General features: G+C 45.8%; 2 protein-coding genes across 6 annotated transcripts in view; both read right to left on the bottom strand.

Moving 5' to 3' along the window:
• Positions 1-864: 864 nt before the first annotated feature.
• Positions 865-2,959, bottom strand: GPR25 (G protein-coupled receptor 25). The gene has a single exon (XM_032317070.1). The coding sequence runs from the start codon at positions 2,870-2,872 to the stop codon at positions 1,760-1,762; it is 1,113 nt and encodes a 370-aa protein (XP_032172961.1). The 5' UTR covers positions 2,873-2,959; the 3' UTR covers positions 865-1,759.
• A 13,954-nt stretch (positions 2,960-16,913) lies between these two features.
• The window catches only part of CAMSAP2 (calmodulin regulated spectrin associated protein family member 2), a 118,552-nt gene continuing 113,720 nt past the window's right edge, over positions 16,914-21,745 (bottom strand). For all 5 annotated transcript variants that reach the window (XM_032317065.1, XM_032317066.1, XM_032317067.1 and 2 more), the window contains 2 exons: positions 19,648-19,766; positions 16,914-18,993 (listed from right to left, as the gene is read on the bottom strand). In XM_032317065.1, the coding sequence (XP_032172956.1) occupies positions 18,688-18,993; positions 19,648-19,766 (425 nt within the window). In that variant the 3' untranslated portion in view covers positions 16,914-18,687. The remainder of the gene's footprint in view (positions 18,994-19,647; positions 19,767-21,745) is intronic.

Below are 21,745 nucleotides of genomic sequence, written 5' to 3'. Positions count from 1 at the left end.
AGCTCTTAAACTGTAAGAGTGTCTGAATTTGTCCTACTGGCACCAGGGACCCCACAGACTCCAAGTCTTGCCTCGCTCTGGGTGTGTGGGAGGAATGTGCTTAATCTTTCTTAACAGCCTCACCTACTGAGGGGCAGCTGACAGGTGGGGTCACAGTGGGCTGTGACATTCAATTCATTTTAATCCAACACCCCCAAATGCTAAAGACAGATGCAGTGGTATTAGGTAGGGGTTAAGCAGCTTGAGAATGAATGCCCTGGATTCAGACCCAACCTAGCACTGATCTCAGGGGGTGCCGCCCCCGAAGCCTGCAGCTTTATGATCGGCCCGATGGAGAGCTGGCTGGGAGGTGGTTCTCAAGGAGAATTACCTTCCTTCCCCCCCCCCCCCCCCCCCGCACTGACATTCCTTTAGGCCAAATCCTCTTAAATCAAAAGTATAAACACCGAATTCCCAAACCCTCCAGAAACCTCAAAGGGTAAGTCAGAGTCAGAAAATGGATAGACGGTCTCAAAAAGGATAGGGAAAAATGCCCAGTACACATTCAAAAAAATCACAGTGACTCATTTCCTCTTTGAAGTGACACCTGGCTAGCAGATGCCCTTACGTCTTTTTTTTTTTTAATGTAACCTTCAAGATGTGAAACGTCCTTTAAAATAATAAAAGCAAAGGATTTGCTGCCTTTCTGTAGGATTACTGCACCCTCAGTGGTGCCGCTAACCGTCTAGGTTCCTGACATTGCACTAAATCCTGATCATCCGAGGTTAACCTCAACTACTGGATTGATTTTGCCTGACCCAGGATTGGATTTTCCTCCCAACATTCATTTCACTCCCACTGCTCAAGTAAAGAAAGACATGATTGTCAAGCTCAGGCTAGCAAGTTTTTATTGACTGACACGGACGATTCTGGTGTCCCCGGCTGAGTGATAGAGAATTTGAATGTCTGGTGAAAGATTTCAGAATCTTCTGTCCAGAGGGAAGGGCCAAGATAATTTCCAGAGTAGGTCCATCTGCTTCATGGGGATGGGGAGAGGATACAAAACTAGGGTAGGCCTAGCACTTTCGGGGAAATTGTCAGGAGGAATTAAGTGGACAGTGCACACTGAAGCTAGTCCCCACGGCTTTGGTGAGCTTTGAAAATGCAAACCCCGGGGAAAATGAACTGATAGTGACTAATGATACAGCATAGACAGCTACAAAGATGACTAAAGGCAAAAGGGCTGTCAATTCCCATATTCTGCCGAATTTTTTGGAGAGTGAGAGGGCCAGAGGGTCTGACTTCAAGAAGGTATTTCTCAGAAGGCAGTGGCTATTGTAGGGGTTCAGAGAAAGCATAGCTGGAGATGGCATAGCTTTTGGGGGGTGGTGGGCTGTGTCTGGTATTCTGACCAGCGCCATTCCCAATGGGGCAGAGAAGGAAACCATTTCCCTTCCTTCTACTTGGCGAACCTGTGGGTGTCCAGACTGCTGTCTGCTTCATCTCCTTAGACCTTTATTGGACTGAAGAAATCAGCCCCATTGCCCACTGGGCTGAGAGAACGGCTGCTCTCAGCAGGCTGGTTTGGGGGCGGGAGTTCCAAAAGCGCTGAGGTCCTGAGAAAGCTGATGGAGGCGGCCCTGGGAGTCCAGGCAGGGCCTGCCCGAGCGCGCTGCCGGCAGCAGAGAAGGCAGGTCTGGGGAGTTTCTCCCCCTCGATTCCCCGGGGCCTCCCTCCCCTGCGGGCTCCGGGGCCGCCACCTCCCCAAGCGGGGGACAAGCTAGAGCAGGGCCGGGCCAGCGCTAGCCGTCCGCGCTCTCTCGCAGCTGCCGGCGGGGCTCCGGAACAAGGAGCTGTCGTCCCTGGAGAGCGAGGACGCCGAGCTCCCCCCGCGCGCCGGGCGGTCGGGGCGCCCGCAGACCCCGCGCCAGGCCCGGGCGCGGAACGAGCGGTCCAGCAGCAGGTAGATGAGCGGGTTGGCGCAGCTGTTGACGAAGGCCAGGCAGGTGGCGATGCTGAGGCCCCAGCGCAGCGCCAGCAGCAGGCCGCAGGGCAGCGGCAGCGCCCCCAGGCGCGCCAAGTGGAAGACGGCCCGCAGGGCGCCGAAGGGCAGCCAGGAGCCCACGAACGCGCCCTCGACGGCGAAGATGATGCGCAGCGAGTTCCTCCGGGCCCGGCCCAGGTGCGGCGGCCGGCGCAGGCGGCGCGAGATGAGGCAGTAGCAGACCAGGCTGACGCCCAGGGGCAGCGCGCAGGTGAGCAGCAGCAGCAGCAGGCTCAGCGCCTGCAAGGCGTCGGAGGGCTCCTCCCCGCACTGGCTGCCCCGGCCGCCGGGGAGGGGCTGCAGCTCCCGGTAGGCCAGGGAGGGCAGGCCGGCCAGGAGCGCGGTGGCCCAGACGCTGCAGCACGCGGCCAGCGCGCAGCGCCGGGTGCGCAGCGGCCGCGCGTCGAGCAGCTTCACCACCGCCAGGTAGCGGTCCACGCTGAGCCCCGCCAGCAGCAGCGCGCCTGCGCAGCGCGTGCCGGCCAGCGCGAAGCCGCTGAGCTTGCACAGGCCCTCGCCGAAGGGCCAGCGGCCGCCGCGCGCCGTCGCCACGGCCCACAGTGGCAGCGTGAGCACGAGGCCCAGGTCGGCGGCGGCCAGGTGCAGCACGAAGGTGTCCACGAGCCGCCGCGGGCCGCGCCGCCTGACCAGCAGCCACACCACGAAGGAGTTGCCCAGCAGGCCCACCACGAAGGCCGCCAGGTAGAGCACGGGCACGTAGGCGTAGCTGTAGGGCAGGTCCCGGACCCGGCACAGCTCCAGGTCCTCCAGGTCCTCCAGGTCGCCGGACCCTGAGTAGTCCCAGGACGGCGTCCACGGGCTGGGGGTCCAGGGCTCGGTGAGAGGCATGGCGGGGGAGGACCGCGAGGCCCGTGGGGGACGCAGCCTGGGTGTGGGCGGCGGCAGCAGCTCTGAGCGAGAGGTTGTGTTGTGTGTGTGGGGGGGTGGGTTGCTCTTCACGGCTGGTGCCCAGCACCTCCCTTCCTGCCACCCAGACCGAAGCAGGTGGGTGGGCAGGAAGGTGAGGGAGGAGCGGGGTGGCGTGGGAGGGGCAGGCTCCTGGGTAGAGGCCTACGATTTGGGGCTGGCCCCAGGGGAAGTGCAGGGAACCCGGCAGAGACTTGGAGAGGGTTCTTGGAGAAAAGGTCCCTCCCAGTGGGAGCCCTCTGGTCGGACGTCAGGTTGCAAGAGTTGGCGGGTGCCCGACAGCCCCCATCTGTTTCCATCTCCCACTTGGTTCCCGTCGGTGCTCGGCTCTGTGGTTTCCTCTAGTTTTATTCGAAGTGAGGGGCTAGAACCCCCGCTGACGGTTTTGTAAGGGGGCGGTGTTGTGGCAGCCTGCTGCGAGTTCATGTGTTCTCTAGGAAAAAGGGGTTCTGCTGTCTGGTGCACAACAGGGCCAGGGTGAAGGGGGGTCTCCACCTGGGAGCCCACTTCCTAATCAGGAATTGGCCACCAGAGCTCTCCAGCTGTTTTTAGCCTCCTGAGGCACCAGGTTAAATGTCCTAACTCAAAGAGTGGCTTTTTCTGACCAAATCAGCTCCTTATGGAGCCACACGGGAAGGTTTTAAGCTAGAAAGGAAGAAGTATCCAGACAGAAAAGGTGAGGGGCCTGGGATTTAATCCCAGCCCTTGTTTATCTGCCCTCATCTGGCCAAATCTCCCTGTTAAGCCAAACACAGATGTAAATTTAGGACGAAAGATGACTCAAGATGGTACCTAATTTAGAGCCGATCAGGAGTCAGAAGTTTCGAGGAGGGTGAGAGCCCTTATGGTAGGAGTCAGGGGAGGACTGATGAACCGGTGAGAATGACGCCTGGCCTTGAAGAGGGTGGTTGCCCCCGGGAGAAGATGGGGGGTGAAGGAAAGCTTGCCTTTTCTCCAGGAGGTACCCTTTCTTCTCGCATTCGGTAGGTTGCCTTTTCATTGTGTGGATGGTTCCCATTGCGATGCAAAAGCCTTTTAGTTTGGTGTGCTGTTTCTACAGCAAGGAATTCTGGGCAACTCTAGTTAGGTCCAGATCCTTTTTTTAAGAAAAATTTAAAAAATGTTATATATTGAAGTACCGACATACAATATTATATTAGTTTCAGGTGTATTAAATAGGGATTTGACAATTCTATACGTTACGCAGTGCTTACCACCGTAAGTGTATTGACCGTCTGCATGATACTGTGCAATGTTGCTACAGGATTAGTGACTAAATTTCATATGCTGTACTTTCCATTCCTGGGAATTATTTATTTTATAGCTGAAAGTCGGTACCTCTTAATCCCCTACACCTATTTTGCCCACCCTCCAACTCTCCTCCTTTCTGGCAACTACCAGGTCTCTGTATTTATGAGTCTATTTTTGTTGTTTATTTGTTCATTTTATTTTTAGGTTTTATTTTTTTTTTAAAGATTTTATTTATGTATTTGACAGACAGAGATCACAAGTAGGCAGAGAGGCAGGCGGCGGTGGGTGGGGAGGGGGCTGGTGTGTGGAAGCAGGCTCCGTGCTGAGCAGAGAGCCCTATGAGGGGCACAATCCTAGGACCTTGAGATCATGACCTGAGCTGAAGGCAGAGGCTCAACCCACTGAGCCACACAGGCGCCTCATTTTTAGGTTTTATGTATATGAGTGAAATCAAATGGCGTTTGCCTTTCTCTGAAAATTTCATTTGGCAGGATCTTGGTCCTTTTTTATGACTGATATTTCATTTCATATATATATATATATATACACATATATATATTTTATGACTGATATTTCATTTCATATATATATATATAATTAGAGCATATATAGAATATGCAGAGAACACATAGACACACCACATTTCCTTTGTTTGTCTATCAGTGAACACAGGCTGTGTCCACATCTCGGCTATTGTAAATAATGATGTAATGGGGGCACCTGGGTGGCACAGTCAGTTAAGCGTCTGCCTTCAGTTAAGGTCATGACCCCAGGATCCTGGAATCGGGCTCCCTGTTCGGCGGCAAGCCTGCTTCTCTCTCTCCTCCCAACTCCTGCTCTTTCTTGCTATCTTTGACTTTCTCTCAAATAAATAAAATCTTTAAAAAAAAATGATTCGGCAATGAACATGGAGTGTAGATGTATTTTCGAATTAGTGTTTTCATTTTCTTTGGGTAGATATCCAAATGTATGATATTTCTATTTTTATTTTATTTTATTTTATTTATTTATTTATTTGGTAGACAGAGATCACAGTTAGACAGAGAGACAGGTAGAGAGAGAGGGAAGCAGGCTCCCTGCTGAGCAGAGAGCCCGATGTGAGGCTTGATCCCAGGACCCTGAGATCATGACCTGAGCCGAAGGCAGAGGCTTAACCCACTGAGCCACCCAGGCGCCCCAATATTTCTGTTTTTATTGAGAAACCTCCATACTGCTTTCCAAAATGGTTGTGTCTATTTCTGTTCCCACCAGCAGAACCCAGAGGTTGCCTCTCTACCACATCCTCACCAACGCCTTGTTATTTCTTGTGTTTTTGGTACTAGCCATTCTGACTGGTGTGAGGGATCGCCCATTGTGGTTTTGATTTGCAATTCCTTGATGACGAGCGATGTCGAGCACCTTTTTAGGGTCTGTGGGCCATCTGGGTGTCTTCTTGGGAAAAATGTCTACTTAGGTCCTCTCCCCATTTTGGGTTATTTGTGGGGTTTTTTTGATGTTGAGCTGTTCTTTGTATATTTTGAATATTAACTCCTTATGGAATAGGTCATTTGCCAATATCTTCTCCCATCCAGTAGGTTGCCTTTTCATTTTGTTGACGGTTTCCTTTGCTGTGCAAAACTCTTTATTTTGGTGTGGTCCTGATTGTTAATTTTTGCTTCTGTTCTGGGTCTGAATTCTTAGCAGACATCGCTCCCAGGAGACACTGTGTTGGGACCAATGGTTCTGTGTCTGTGCCCACTGAGAGCCCACCACACTGTCACCAGGAATGAGTGACTGACTGACCTGTTGGGTGCTCTGGTATGAAAATTTGAGGCAGATTATCGATTTTGATTCGATTCACTTAACAGTGAGCACTGTCATGGAGCAGGCAGCATGTCCGGCATCAAGAGAGCTGCTGTTCTTGACCTTAGAGCCTCGCTGTTGAGGCAGGAGACAGATACAGATGCCCGGGAAGTGGCCAGCATACCAGACGTCAAACTGAGAAAGGCGGAAGTGCTCTTGGAGGTTAGAGGAAAGAGCAATTACTTCTTTTTTTTTTTTTTTTTTAAAGATTTTATTTATTATTTGACAGAGATCACAAGTAGGCAGAGAGAGAGGAAGGGAAGCAGGCTCCCCGCTGAGCAGAGAGCCCGATGCAGGGCTCAATCCCAGGACCCTGAGACCATGACCTGAGCCGACGGCAGAGGCTTTAACCCACTGAGCCACCCAGGTGCCGCAAGAGCAGTTACTTCTGATGGAAGAGACATCAGAAAAGGCCTTCCAGGAGATAACCCTGGAGTGCAGGTCCCGGAAGGAGCTGGAAGGTGAAATAGAGCAGCAGGACATGGGCCCAGTGTGACCAGAGCCCAGGGTGGGAAGCGGGTGGCAGGAGAGGAAACAGGAAAGGTAACAGCGTGCAGGTCACAGGACGATCTTGATTTCACTGTGTAGGTAGTGGAGAGTCACTGGACATTTGTGAATAGGGCATGACCTCTTTCTGTTTTGAAAAGGTCACTGGCAGAACTGTGGATTGGACAGGGGAGAGGAGAGGCTCAGGCCAGGGAGAACCCAGAGTAGGCTGTCGTAATTCTTTGGGTGTGGGGGGAGAGAGAGCACCTGAAATAGATTACTGGTGGTGGGGACAGAAGGGCGAGCATCAAGAGATCATGATAACGTTGCGGGTCTCAGCAGAGAGGAGTCAACTATGGGCATGGGGTGGCTGTGTTTGGGAACTATATGGATGCCGTCCCATTTGCTGGGCTCAGGAAACACAGAGGGGCCCGTGCGTGTAGGTGTCCTGTTTCCTGTTGTTTCGACGTTGGGTCATGAAATAATGAATGATCCAAACCAGGGCATTTCTGAGAGCGAGAGGATCTATGGTAATTAACCCGGGCCATAAACCAGGACTGCTCTGGGCAAACTGAGACACAAAGTCATTCTAGCCTGATGTCCCTGTGGTCCATGGGGGTCCTCAGGGAGTGGGAAAGCTTAAGGAGCCTTGGCCGTGCCCATATCCAGGCCATTCTTGTCAAGGTTGTCTTTCCCCGGCCAATTACAAGAGGTGGAGAGACACACTGTAGAGGAGAGGCCGGGGAATGAATGGTTTTGGCTCGGCCCTCCATGGGCATCCCGGGCCTCGAGCTTGAGTTTCCTCTGAAGACCTGCCCAGAGGGTGGGAACCTGTGGGGGCTGCTGGAGATTCAGAACAGTTTTGCTCGTCCCTAGAAGGATTTTCTTTCTTTCTTTCTTTCTTTTTTTCCCTTCACATTCCATTTCAGAAGTCCTCCACATACTTTTTTTTAACACAACAGTTTAAGAATCGTTCGTCATTAGAATGCACGCAGTTTCATCGTCTGCTCGTCTTATGTCTGACTGTGTGTCTGATGCCCAGAATCCTGGGGGGCCTCGGGGGCTGAAGCCTCCTTCCCTAGAAGGCTAGCAGGGGCAGTGCTTACTTGCCAGAGCCTGTAGGTGAGCGGGGACAGGCCCGGTGCCGCTGGGCCTCACTTCCCCGGGGCACAGGGCAGTCTGGAGCAGGGAGCCTATGAGTGATTGCGAAAGCTAGAGGTGACAGCCAGGAAACCGCCAGGTGAGAAAGAAGAATGGGGCAAGGGACCGAGAGGGAAGCCTGGGGAGGGGGGTGAGCGGGAAGGAGAAGTAGGTTGTTTATTAAAAACACAGATTCTTGCTTCCTGGAGCTGTGGTCTCATACCCAAGGGAAGTGTGTGGCCCAGAGCACATGGCAGATTCTCTGTGCTATTGCTGAGCCCTGTGGGTCTTTGTGAACCTGTCTGGGTGGGAGGAAGCAGCAAAGGCCAGAGCTGGAGAGATTTCTATCCAACTTTCAGTCACCGAGGCCAACTCCACGATTCTGCTTGCTCTCCTCCTGGGGTGGGGGCTGTTGGTGGTGGATGTTCCCCCGCAGGATTAGAAGAAGTCAGCTACTAGACCATTCATCCTGCTCAGCCGAGGATCTTGGCCCTCTCTGGCAGGAAACAGAGCAAAGCAGAGGTGGTCTTCCCTCTCCCTCTCCCTATACCTCACCCCCAGGAATCTTCTCTGACCTCCATCCCTTAAGGGTCTTCCTCTCTCTGGACCAGCTTTGTTACATGGGTCAGCCCTGCCTTGCCTGTAGAGCTTCTCTCTGTCCCTCACTGTGACTGACAGCAGAAGAGACAATAAATATCTAAGGCTTTGAACTAGGTTGCCTTCAGGAATAGGTTTATTTTTGTTCCTTTATGAGCTATCTATGTAAGCTTTTACAACTTCTTCCCCCACTTTGAATTTTTCTATACACATAATCTTAACCCTTCAGGAAAAATTTTGAACATTATATTTGCCTTTTTCATCATAAAGGCCAAATAAGCAGATTATAGACTGAGTAAGGTATGTCCACCCAGACCCAACACAGAGCGACCATATGTAGCATTTTGGTGAATTTGTTTCCAACCAGAGGAGAGAATCGATTTGTAATCCCATCATTCTTGGATTTTCTATTTTTTTCACATTCCATTTCAGATGTTCTTCACATACTTTTTTAACACAACAGTTTAAGAATCATTAGTAATTAGGGTGCATAGTTTCATCGTCTGCTTATTTTAATGCCATATAAACCTACATTTTTCTAGATTGTTTAATATTTATGTTTAATATAATGTTTCTAATAATTTGACTTGGGATATTTTGGATTTCTCCAGTATTTTTTGCTGTTACAGAAATTCGTAACAAATAACTGCATTTGTGAACTTTCTTTTTCACACTGTTCTCATAGTGTAGTGACCTTTGTGAAGGTCACAGGCTGTGAAAATGGCTCAATGCAGATGCTTATAAAGACCAGGAATTGTACGTATGGCATCATATGAGGGTTTTGGGTTCAACACAATCTTTTTTTTTTTTTTTAAGATTTTATTTATTTATTTGACAGAGAGAGATCACAAGTAGATGGAGAGGCAGGCAGAGAGAGAGAGAGAGAAAGAGAGATAGAGGGAAGCAGGCTCCCTGCTGAGCAGAGAGCCCGATGCGGGACTCGATCCCAGGACCCTGAGACTATGACCTGAGCCGAAGGCAGCAGCTTGGTTCAACACAGTCTTGTCAAAAATATTCATCAGTAAGATTTTTTTCCACTTTAATAAGTAGGGAGGTAAAAATGGTTCCTTCATTTTAATATACATTTCTTTGAATGTAAGATGAATTAATTAATTGAATGTAAGATTAATTACTTAATTCTTCTTATGTGAACTGTCTACTCATGTCCTTCATACATTTATCTACTATTTTTTATATGAACTATTTAGGGTTAAACATTGTCCCATTTAATTCAAATACTCTTTCAGATTTCTTTTTCTTGGCTGTTTCCTTTATTTTTAATTTTACATTTTCAGCAGTTCCAGAGTTTAGAATGTTACTTTTTCTTTGGTCTAAAAACAGTCAACAGTATTATTAAAAAATAACTTTCTAGCATCTTTTTTTAATCCACCTACAGTGTAAATGCGGTTTTTTTTTTTTTTTTTTTTTTTAGATTTCTATCTAACTTTCCCAACACTATTACATTAAAAATATTTTTTAAAAAACACTGTTCTCCCGCTTGTGATGTCGAATTTATCGAATATGTATTTTATGTCATTATGTCTGCCTGTGATTAGTGAACAAACAGAACGGGTCCGATTAGATCAGTGGCAGGAGTCTGGCTTCTGGACCAGCTTTATGACTTGGCAGCGGTGCGATCTTGGGCTCCACACTCCACATCTTAAGATGGTTGTGATTGCATCCACCTGACTGGGGCTTGTGAAGATGTGAGCCAGTGCAGCTCACACCCGAGTGGGGTGTGAGCAGGCATCCAGTAGACACCCTCCCCTCTCTCTGGGCTCTGCGCCGCACCCCCAGCACCCCGCACTCCCGGCCTGGGCTGCATGGCAGAGGACCTCTCGTTTCCCCTGCTTGCGCCACCCTTCCTCCCCTCCAGGACACGAGGCTTTCTGTGCACATAGTAGGTGATCAATAAATGCTTTTGGAATTGCATTGGGAATCCAGAGATATCCCCATCTAGGGGAGTGGTCTTAAGCCTTGGACAACCAGAGTTCACTCGACCTGGTGTCACTGATGGTGAATTTCCCAGGGTGACATAAGGCTGCAAACTGCTGACAAGGCCAAAGCACAAACAGATGGCAGGATGCCAGTGCAGCTGCGGTTCACAGGGAGATTAGCAGTGATGGGGACCTGAGTGGGAGGAAAACCCCACAAAGCCATGTGTCCTTGTGTGTCCACACCCTCTCTGGATAAGTACTGAGTGGGGAGTGTTCTGTTTTATTCACTATTACTGACTGGTTGCCATGATGAGGTTTCCCATAGACCCCAACCCCTGAGCCCCAGAGAGGATCCTCCGGGTGCGTGGGAGGGTAGGTGGGCAGGGAGCCGCAGGTTAACGAAGACCGCGTTCCTGCCTCTGCCCTGCAGCCTCACCCCCCAAGGGGAGGCACACACTGGGGAACGGGCCCCACCTGGGATGCCAGAGGCCACGCAGAACGTTTCAGATGGTTGATCATTTCCGAAACTTTCAGGTGCTAAATATGGGGTGGCTGGGAAAGGGCAGCATCTGAGTTGGCCACGGGCCTTTGTGCTTCAGCCCACACTGCTGAGGGGTGACTCAGTGTGAAAGCCCGTGGCCCGCAGCTGTGCGTCTGTCTTGGGATGTACCCCAGACTTCGTTGTTGGCCTTTAGGAGCCCTGGGGGAAGAATTAGAATGGATGTGGAGGGTGAGGGCAGGAGTGCGGCTTTCAAGGAAAGTAAGGCTCCACTCTGTCCTCCCTGCCGGTTTCCGCAGCTCGGAGGTTCAAGGCCGAAACAAAGCCATCAGAAATTTAAAAGACAGGCAACTAGGGAAGTCCCTTAATATAAAAATGGCCCCAGAATTTGTTTGGAAAGGAAGTAACATTTTTCTCTTTGTAATTATTCTGCCCACAGAAGCTTCTAAACTAGGACTTGCAATGACTTTTCAGTGATTTTACAGAAAGTTGGTTATGGGAAAGTTAGTGTGAATTTTCAGTTACTTGCAGCAGGAATTCGGCAATGTTCCCTGTGGGTTGCTAGGGACTCCCCCGCACGGGGCCGCGGTTCTGCCACAGATCAGTGAAACCTGTTTCTAAGGTCACCTTCAATGCAGACTGATGCTGGAAACGGCCCCTTCCTACCACAGGGCGAGCACTCAATGAGGCAACATAATGGACACAGTGCTTCCTCTCCGGCAGCTAACACAGTATTAGAGAAAACGAACTGCAACGTACAAATATCTTTGATATGAGGCTGACTGTGATAGCCCACATTATATCAAGATCAAGGCAGGTCAGCCTCTCTGAAGAAGAGGTCTGTGTTATAGGAAGGGCGACATGAAAGACGGGAGTGAGACCTTTCGTGGTCCCAAGCAGCAAAAGGTTACAAATCACCTCAATACCCCAGCCCCATCCTCTCTGCAACCGAAAACCCAAACAGTAAACTGTAAAATAAATATGAGAAAGTCCTTACAGTTTGATTTTTTTCACGATAACTGTGATGAGTTATTTTGAAATGTCGATTTTTTCTGAGTTTTGGTGCCTGTTGGATATGTGACTATCAGATATTCTGATGTTGCTGAAAAGCCAACTTGCGGCAAGCCTGGGAGGGCTAAAACTGCTAACTCAGGAGCTTGAGTTTTATACGGTGAGGATAAGGCCCCTTGGGAGTTTTTGACTAATGGGGAGGACACAGTGAAAGCAGTGCTTTAGGAAAACCCAGGACTGATTGGCAGCACTGTTTGTGGGGGAGAAATGGAATCAGGAAAGGATGAGTCGGAGGGTCTTGTAGAGTTAAGCAGGAACTGTTGGCACCTGACATGAGGCTGGTCCAGAAAGATGAGGAACAGACTGACAGTGTGAACACGGACAGGATCTGGTGGTTGTCCAGGTACGAGGAGGTGCCCTCCGTGGACAGAGGAAGCAGACAGACAAGACTGTGAAGGTTTCAGCCATGGTGGCTGGACATATACCAGGAAGGCATTGGTTTTACTAGGAGGTTGACAGTGTTTTTAAACTGGTTGAGTTGGGAAAAATCTTAAAGGAAAGAGGGGCACGTGGCTGGCTCAGTCCGTTAAGCATCTGCCTTCGGTTCAGGTCATGATCCCGGGGTTCTGGGATCGAGTCTTGCTGAGCAGGGAGTCTGCTTCTCCCTCTCCCTGCTGCTCCCCCTGCTTGTGCTGTCAAATAAATAAAAATCTGTAAAAATAACAGAAAAAAGAAACCGGTTGAGTTGGGGAGAGTGGAACTTCCAGGTGAGAGGCGGAGCTGGCAGTCAGGTGCCCGAGTGGGGCTGCAGGGAGCTTTCGGGCTGGAGATGGAGGAGCTGTGCAGAAGGGCCAGTCGGAGCTGGTACTGAAGACCTTCTTAGAAGGGAAGTAGAGGTTGAGCAGGGCCGGAGGAGAACTAAGCCTTGGGATTGCCTATAATTTGCGGGAGGCCGGGGCAATATGAGGAGCTAAGAGAGGAGGTAGGGGAACCGAACACCACTATGTCACGGTCACTGATGGTTTGAATTTCCAAGCTGCACCCGGGTCCCCTGGAATGGTCTATATAAAGCAGAGGGAGTCAGACCAGGTTAGTCAACGTGGGGCTGGTATTTTTAGGCAAAAATATCTATAGTAGGAAATCAGTGGTAGCCTGGCAGAAATCCAAGTTTTGGGTGTGATTTTGAATCTGGACTAGGCAGTCCTCCATACATTTATTCATTTGACACATCATTCTTGAATACCTATTGCATTTAGGCACCGAATGTAAAGCTGAAGAACCCAAGCATGACCCCCCTGATATGCACAGAGGTGTCTATGGTCCTCCCAAGTGTTCCAGAGCAGCCCCCTGATGAGACTGCGAACTCGGGTTTTCTCTGTCTGGTAGGAGGATGCCTTTGCAACTCAGAACTCAAGTCTGAAGAAGACTGGGCTACTCAAGTCTGAAGAAGACTGGGCTAGGACGGGCCCCTTATTGGCTGGTGATGCAACTTAAGTCTTACATTCTTTATATAAAGTCAGTTTTGGTAAGAGTGAACTTGCTTATGAACAAGAACCTTTTAAGTCTTCATAAGAAGGGGGCTTATCTGTCCCATGCTTCGGGTCCACACCTCTCTTAGAGCATAGATTATCAGATGCTTGTAAAGGTCTAACCGCATCCGCCTCAAGAGAGGGGCTTCTTGATGGAAGAGCCCCCGTGTTTTTGTGACCTAGTCTCTCGCACCTCATTACTGTTTCCTGGATACATTTGATCAGGCTGTCAGCAGAATCCTTTTCTTTCCACCCCATCCGTACTTTCTCCGTTCCTCTCTTCTTAGGAATCTAGATGTTTAAGAGTGTAGGGACCCACCAGGCTGATTTTAGCCATTGTTGGGTTGATGCTGGCTACAGTTATTAGGCAAGAGAACAAAATCCACTGTAACAAGTTCTTAGTGTTCCCTCAGTGGTGAATATATTACTAACTAGTACAGTTATCAGACCTCACGTAGTTTTCTTCCACCACATCCACAGCAGTGGAGGTCGTGCACCGTGCGGCACAGCGAAGGGGAGGGGAAATCAAGTTTAGACTTGAGCTGTGAGGTGGCCACTTACTAGCTTTGTGTCCCTGGCGGTTACTGACCTCTGAAGCTTGATCATCCCCATCTGTGAAATGGAGATCTTGGTATCTCTTCACAGAAAGAAAAGAAGTACTTGCACATCATAAAGCAGTATTATAGTGAAGAGTTTCTGCTTGCTTGAGGGTTGAGAGCCACATTGCCTTTCTCATATAAACAGGCAGACCATGAATATGGGTAACTGGGTGGGGTCAGGAATCAGTGCCGCCAAACAGAGCTGGAAACCAGTTGTGCCACCAACAACGCAGGCCGTGCTGTGCGTCGTCCAGCCCCGGGGTGCTTCTGACACCAGCAGGTGCTCCTGAAGGAAGAGCAGATCAGCCACCTAAAACAACAGACTGCGATGAAGCAGAATGAAGGACAGCCATATTTTAAGTACCATAGCGGCTATCCTTACCACGGTAAAAAACACAAAAGCCTTCAAACATTTTTTTTTTTAACTTGTTTGCTTTTATCTTCTTTAATGGAAAGTGGAAGAACTCTTTTTTCTTTTTCTGACATAACTATAAGCCACTGTGGATAGAGGTAACGAGTTACAGACACCACAGTGACATTAAACACATACACAAGCTAACTCTTGCTGTCTGCGCATCTGGACGTGGAATGCCGAACCGCCAGAAGGCCTGTGCCCCAGATGCCAACAGCAGACAACCGGAAGATTCTAGATAGCCTTAAGTGATGAGCAGCTGGGAAGTAACAACCCAGGCGCACGCCACCCTCCCTGAAATGATAGAGCATTGTTCATTTGTTTCTTTTAAAGGCAAAACTGCCATTAGAAGAAGATACAGAGCTTTATATATTTCTTGAAGATTTTATTTATTTGAGACCATGAGTTCATGAGCAGAGAGAGGGGCAGAGGGACAAGCAGACTCTGCACTGAGGACACCAGGGTGTGTCTCAGGACCCTGAGATCAGGACCTGACGTGAAACCAGGAGTGGGATGCTAACCGACTGAGCCACCCAGGTGCCCCAGATTAAGATGTGTTTTTCCAATGCCTGATTCCTAGGTCAGAGTATTATAACTCTGTTTCTTTTGCTGGTTATTCTTTATTATTTTGCTGTGTGCACAGGTTACAAAATAAAAATGTTCCTGTTCACTGTAGAACATTTCCCTTTACCTAGGTTTTGTTTGTTTTAAGATTTTAATTTAGTAGAGGGAGAAGAAGGCTCCCTGCTAAGCAAGGAGCCAATGTGGGACTCAGTCCCAGAATCCTGGGATCATGATCTAAGGCAAAGGCCGATACTTAATGGACTAAGCCACGCAGGCATCCTTCCCTCTGCCTTGTTAAGAACTGTCAAGCAGCCAAATCAGGGAACACGCTCTCAAATTATGAGTGGGCTCTAGGGTGCCATGGTCTGTGTAGACTTCTCTAATGCTGCATGAGTCTTCAGGTTAAATATTTTTATTTCTGAAAATCAAGGCACTGCAAAATACTATGGAAGTTACAGCTGGGTTCTGAAGCTGGGGTACCCTATCAGAGGACCTAAAGGTAGAGAACCGCACTTACAGTTAGCAACACCAGATATTTCTTCAGGTATATAGTTGTGTATGAAGACTTTGTTGTTGTTTTGTTATTAGATATTTTTTTCTTAATCGCTCTGGACTGAATGAATATAATCCACAAAATCAAAGTGAAACTTAGAGAGTAAATCAAGAACTGTTCATTAGCCGTTCAATTTCAAACGTATAAAGTGTTAATTCTGGCACACTTTAATCATTCACCAAAAGAAAGGGATTTAACGTGGACAGAAAGCTGTATCATGAGCACAAGCATTTAAACTCCACTATGTAGGTGGTCTGAGCTAAGCACGGAAAGTTACAGACTTTTTAACATTGCCTTAAGTCAGTATTCAGACAGTGTCTAATACTACCAAAAGTTGCCTCTTGTGAATAGTCAAACTGTTACATTTAAACATAGGTTAAGGGCGCCTGGGTGGCTCAGCAGGTTAAGCTGCTGCCTTCGGCTCAGGTCATGATCTCAGGGTCCTGGGACGAGTCCTGCATCGGGCTCTCTGCTCAGCAGGGAGCCTGCTTCCTCCTCTCTCTCTGCCTGCCTCTCTGCCTACTTGTGATCTCTCTCTGTCAAATAAATAAATAAATAAATAAATAATCTTAAAAAAAAAAAAATAAACATAGGTTAAGAGGTAGGAAAGCTATACGATGAGTTTACCCAAGTTCAAATATTAGGGAAAAAACACACTTTATTCAAAAACAGAAAAGGAGTCATTTGGTGCCATGCTTTTATTCAAATGAAAGGGGAAAAACTACACTGTACCAGGAAATAGCAAATATGACAGTATTTTACAGCACAGCATCTTAAAAAAACCTGTAAGCAGTGCTCTAGAGTGGACAGGTAAGCACACCATACACTGTACATTGCCCCACAGTGTCCATGAAACCATAATTAAAAAGTTGAATTTGGCTTTAAACAGCCAAATAAAAACTGTAACAGTCATCCTAAAACAAAATCGAAAAGTCAAGAGGAATTAAAAGCTTTCCAAAGCTGCGTCAAATAGAATTTGACAGGTTGCGCTGGAAACCATGACAGGTGTTTGGCAAACTTAACTGAATCATCATCATCATCATCATCATTTGACCTCTAATGATGAAAGCACCAGTGTGTTTCAATAAGGTTGATGGAAATCTCCAGACTTTATGCAATGCCATAATTTTCATTTGTATAATTTTTAAAACATAATTTTTTTTAAAAAGCTGCACCATAATAAAAAAAATCTGCAGACTTAAAGAAATACATCCATATTCCTTCTGTATTAATAAAGTAAAATATACTGAGAGCAATGAACTTTTGTGGCAATGTTCACATTCTACCTTTAGACATTATGGACATTCATTGTTGGACACACATAAATTTAAGAAGAAAGGGTGGTCCTACTTAGCTTTAAATAGTTCCTCTACTGTCTTGCATCCAATTTTTAAAAATTTAATGGCCAAGTAGTATCACAAAGATGACTGATTTGATAAGGGAAATTTGATTGAAAAGAACAAATTTAGTAATGTAAAGTGCTTATTAATTCTCCTTTTGACTATTACCATATTTCGATTAGATTTGCTTTTCTTTTTTTTTAAAACTAGGCTTAATCTAAACATGTATCTGACAGTCATTTCCTTCTGTGATAGAAACTGTTGTCTGAAAGGTAAAATGTGCAAGTCCCCATTCTTAATATTCATATATTATATACACAGTATGTATACACTTAAAATATAAGAGTTACATATCCTGGTCTCTTACATGCAAACAGTAGATCACAAATAGTTTTGAGCTACACATATATCTTGCACAGTTATTGGAAAAAAATCTGTGAAATTTTTTTTACAGTTTTAACAAATATACATAAATATAAGAACATAAATTACAGTAAAATATTGACAGCATTTGAGAAAATGTTGATAACCCAGATGCACTGATGCCTAAAGGCCTTATAATAATAGAAAAGTACAGTTCAGGGACATCTCATTCCTATTCTCTTTTAAAATAAGTAAATACATCATATGAGATATTAGTTATTTCTCTAAACAACTCAATTAGAGAAATGTATATATTTTAGTCTCCACTTCCCACAAAAGAATACCAACCCCACATCTCATTTATGATACAATACTGTCTCTCCCCTCTACGTTTACACAGTTGTCACAACACTGAAACATAACAGGGTCACATAATCATTCAAGTCTTTTCCTGAGAATGAAGTTTTTCCCCAACTAACCCTCTGATATACATTGTTAAAGGAACAAAGATCATGTAGAGAAGATTTCAAGTGTGTACTTTAACCTAAGCTGTTCCACTTGAAAAGAATAAAAAAAGAAACTCAATATAAGTAAAATAATGTGAAGCTATTTTAAAATTAAAATGTAGCCCTTTGTACATGTTTAAAAATTCTAAATATAATTTTTATATCAGTTATAAATATAATGTAAAGACCTCTTGAGAACTTGTGGCAGGAAGTCTTACATCTTCAGATTGAAAGACTACTCTCAAAGTGTCCTTCACTTCTGCCAGCTTATAAAGTGACTTACTTTAAAAGAGATAGAAAGCCTTTTTTGTTAAAAGAACAATCTAAATTATTCTGAGTTGGCCAGAAGTGGTGTAAAAACAGCACTGATTTAATCAGCAACTTCTTATAACATATTCTTGGTTAAGCTCATGTGGTTTAAAGCGAACCTACTAGCAGCTCTTTACAATACCTCCTCTTATGTAATAGAGAAATGTTAATACTTGAGTGAATAATAAATACAGAATTGTAAATACTTAGAATAATTCTTGCAAATGCTCTAACACCATTAAAACATGAGGGTTATTGTAAAACTAAACACTAGTGTTTCTCTTAGCATCATAAGAAAGGTGCGAGTTACCTCTGAAGGCGCATTTCCTACGCTTGCGGTCTCCCCATGAAACGAAATACAAAGGTATCTCAGATTAAACCCCCAGGAGAGAAAAACAGCAAAATAAACCATCTGAAGACAAACATGTACATTAAAAAGAAAAAAAAAAGGAATAAAACACATAATTTGTCATCTTAGCCTTATTTCAATCATAGTCCAACTAGTGTCCATGAGAATTCAGTGCTTCAGTGTGTCTCACATCAAGCAGGCGAACCCGATGACACAAATCTCCATTTGTGAATCCGAACGTCCCTTCATCACTTGGACTTACCACCTACGTGCGACTCTTCCGCAGTCCAGAATGCTGTGGCTCACGTTCCAGTTGTTCGTGACAACAGAGCTTAATGTTCAGGTGCAATTAATAAAAGTCTTGGTTGGCAATTAGAAAGATTTTCTATAGGCAGGAAAGATGAAGTGCAAATTTACCACGAATGTTCTGAAGCAAGTATTTCCCAACTCCTATGCTTTAGTGGGCAGAAGTTTTTTGGGTGTTACTGGTCTCTTGGTCTGCCATAAATGACTATGAATGGTAATCGCATCAACACTGGCGGATAAAGTTTTAGCAAGTATGTGGCTAAACTGTTTCCTGTCAGAATTATACTTGTAAAGTCCCTCAATCATTTTTTTAGTGATAGATTTAGGGCCTATCCCAGTCAGTTTATTAATTTCTTCAGTTTCTGGACAGTAAGTATACAAAGACCTGAATTGGCAGCCTGAATCCCGGAACAAGATTAAAAAGTTGTTGGCATCTGACTTCTCCATTTCCTTCAAAATAAAAACAAAACAAAACAATAAAAACTCTTAAACATTTCACTGTATAAAATTTACATAATTGTTTTACACCTATTTTGGTCAAATATTATGACAAGATTCAAAATATAAACTCTGAAGAACAAAAATAAAATGTGTATTATAAAAGCAAAGTACACTTTAATTAACAATGTATGCAAAATTTCACTTCTGAGGTGCTGTTGGCTCTGTGTGGATATTATTATCCTGCAGGAAGATATGAAATGCCTGCTAAATCTTGACCTTAGTCAAATAACCACTAGCAAACCAGGCGCTGATTAGCAATTTTGCAATACAGCCTCATTTTTAAAAAGGAAAACTACCTTACTTACATATGAAACATGAACAAGTAGCTCTGGTCAAGAAAAGAACTTACAATTTTATATTATTATCTGAGTCTATCCTAGGCTTAATTAAGTCTGCAGTCTTCTAAAACCCCATTTGAGAGTGAACTAACTCAATCTAAAGTTAAAACATAGCTACAGATCTTTTATATGCTGTTGAAATCCTAGGAGAGGATGGTACTTTCAAGAGTACCAAGAAAGGGTACTTTCTTTTGAACTGGTAGCAGAGAGGACTCCTACAATTTTAGGATGTTGCCAAATTTAATTTTCATGCAAACATGCTTACCTCCAGTATCTTTTTCTTCTGACCTTCATTTACTTTTCCAGCCAAACAGCAATGAGCTAAAGCATTCTGTATTATGTGCTTATTGGATTTTGCACTGGGTTCTTTGTAGAGCTTTGGTCCTGTGGTAAGAATTTAGCAACAAAATAAAAATACCATTCCTAAGTCAGAAATACTACATGTTTAAATGATATAATTGTTCCTATGTTGAGGAAACTAAAAACCAAACTCCCTTAACAAGCATATTTGCCACACACAGTTTCAAACCTAGAGCTACACAGTTGTGGTGTGCTGTGCTAGCTCATACCACAGGGTATCAAAATCTGTGCCTAAAGGCTGCTGAGTGCTGTACTCCAATCAGAACATTGTTTTATCCACACAGGGAGACATGTTAAGGATGTTGCCAAGACAGCTCTGAGACAGTAGTGCTGGAAATCAGATGGGGCTGTAATTGCCAGACTGTCTGCTTCACCCTCTTTCTCAAGTCTGCTAAGGTTACTGGTGAACTTAAAGCAGAATGGATCGATGAGGAATTACAGCTTTTAAAACGACCGGAAAAGTCTTCATCTTTTTCTTCATCCACATATCTGAGATTTTTAAGCATTTTATTTGTTAAATTTTTTATAAACATATATTTTTATCCCCAGGGGTACAGGTCTGTGACTCGCCAGGTTTACACATTTCACAGCACTCACCATAGCACATACCCTCCCCAATGTCCATAACCCTACCCCCCCATCCCCCCTCTCCCCAGCAACCCTCAGTTTGTTTTGTGAGATTAAGAGTCACTTATGGTTTGTCTCCCTCCCAATCCCATCTTGTTTCATTCATTCTTCTCCTACCCCCTTAACCTCCCATGTTGTATCTCCACTTCCTCATATCAGGGAGATCATATGATAGTTGTCTTTCTCTGACTGACTTATTTTGCTAAGCATGATATCCTCTAGTTCCAAAGCATTTTTCTTTAAACCAATTCTACTCCTTGGTCTGCCAAGCAACAGAAGCACTTTGTGCCATATTCCTGGAACATTCCTAATAGGAAGTACAGTAAAACCTCCCTACTTCATAATAACTAAACTCCATCCTGGAAGGCAAGGATTGTCCTTATCCTCCATAGCGAGCCAAGAAACCAGTTTTCTGGGCGGGGGGTGGGGAAGTGGGGGTGGAAATTAGCCCTGATGGGCAGCATTTACCTCTTTCTGTGATACCAATCACTCCTACTCTGGCTAATATCAAACTACCAATAATTCTACAGTTTGCATAATTCCTGAAAATTTACAAGTTCCAAGAGCCCTATGGTATGAGCTAGCACAGCACACCACAACTGTGTAGCTCTAGGTTTGAAACTGTGTGTGGCAAATATGCTTGTTAAGGGAGTTTACATAGAGAAGCAGAGGGAAAAACAAGGAATCGCCATCTAATCCCTGGCATTAAAGGCTGTCCAACTGGCTAAAGGAGGAGTGAAGTACACGGGCGAAGTCAGCAAGTTCTAACCTCCTTACGCCTTCATGGGGCTCCCATTTCCAGTGGGTCACCTGCGGACGGAGGCAGTCTCCACTGCCCTGCACGTTCTCCTATGCCTTTCCAATTTAGATCCCAATGGCTGCTCACATTTTCTCTCCAGCCTCATTTCTTTACAAGCATCTTACATTCTGTTCTTAAATTTGCTTTTGTTTCAGTAATGCCTACCCAAACAAAGGCTGGAAAAGGATCTGATGTGGGGCTGGTACCTTCCTGCAGCCAATGCATTCCCCTCAGCTTTTAGAGTCCCTTCATACTTTGTTGTTGTTGTTGTTGTTTAGTAGGCTATACATGGGGCTCAAACCATAGCCCCTAGATCAAGAGTTACTTGATCCACTGATGGAGCCTGCCAGGTGCCCCCCACCACTCACATTAATGTGTTTTAAAGATGCACAACTCTAGATACCTGAAATCCCAATGTTAGAGAGGTCTCTGTGGATTCTAGCCTTTTCTCCATACTCAGGACCCGTGTATAGCTGACAGAACCTCTCTAAAACTTCTTCAGACTCAAACCACAGCACAGACATGGTCAGCGTCTTCAAGTAGATGGATGTGGTGTAAGTGATACTGCTAATTTTGT

Source organism: Mustela erminea, chromosome 17 (assembly GCF_009829155.1).
Source record: "Mustela erminea isolate mMusErm1 chromosome 17, mMusErm1.Pri, whole genome shotgun sequence".
In the NCBI taxonomy this organism is placed as follows: domain Eukaryota; kingdom Metazoa; phylum Chordata; class Mammalia; order Carnivora; family Mustelidae; genus Mustela; species Mustela erminea.
This window is presented reverse-complemented; position numbering and strand designations above follow the sequence as displayed.

What these genes read in the sequence shown, in the direction of transcription:
- GPR25 (XM_032317070.1), bottom strand. Translation starts at nt 2,872, where the DNA reads ATGCCTCTCACCGAGCCCTGGACCCCCAGCCCGTGGACGCCGTCCTGG.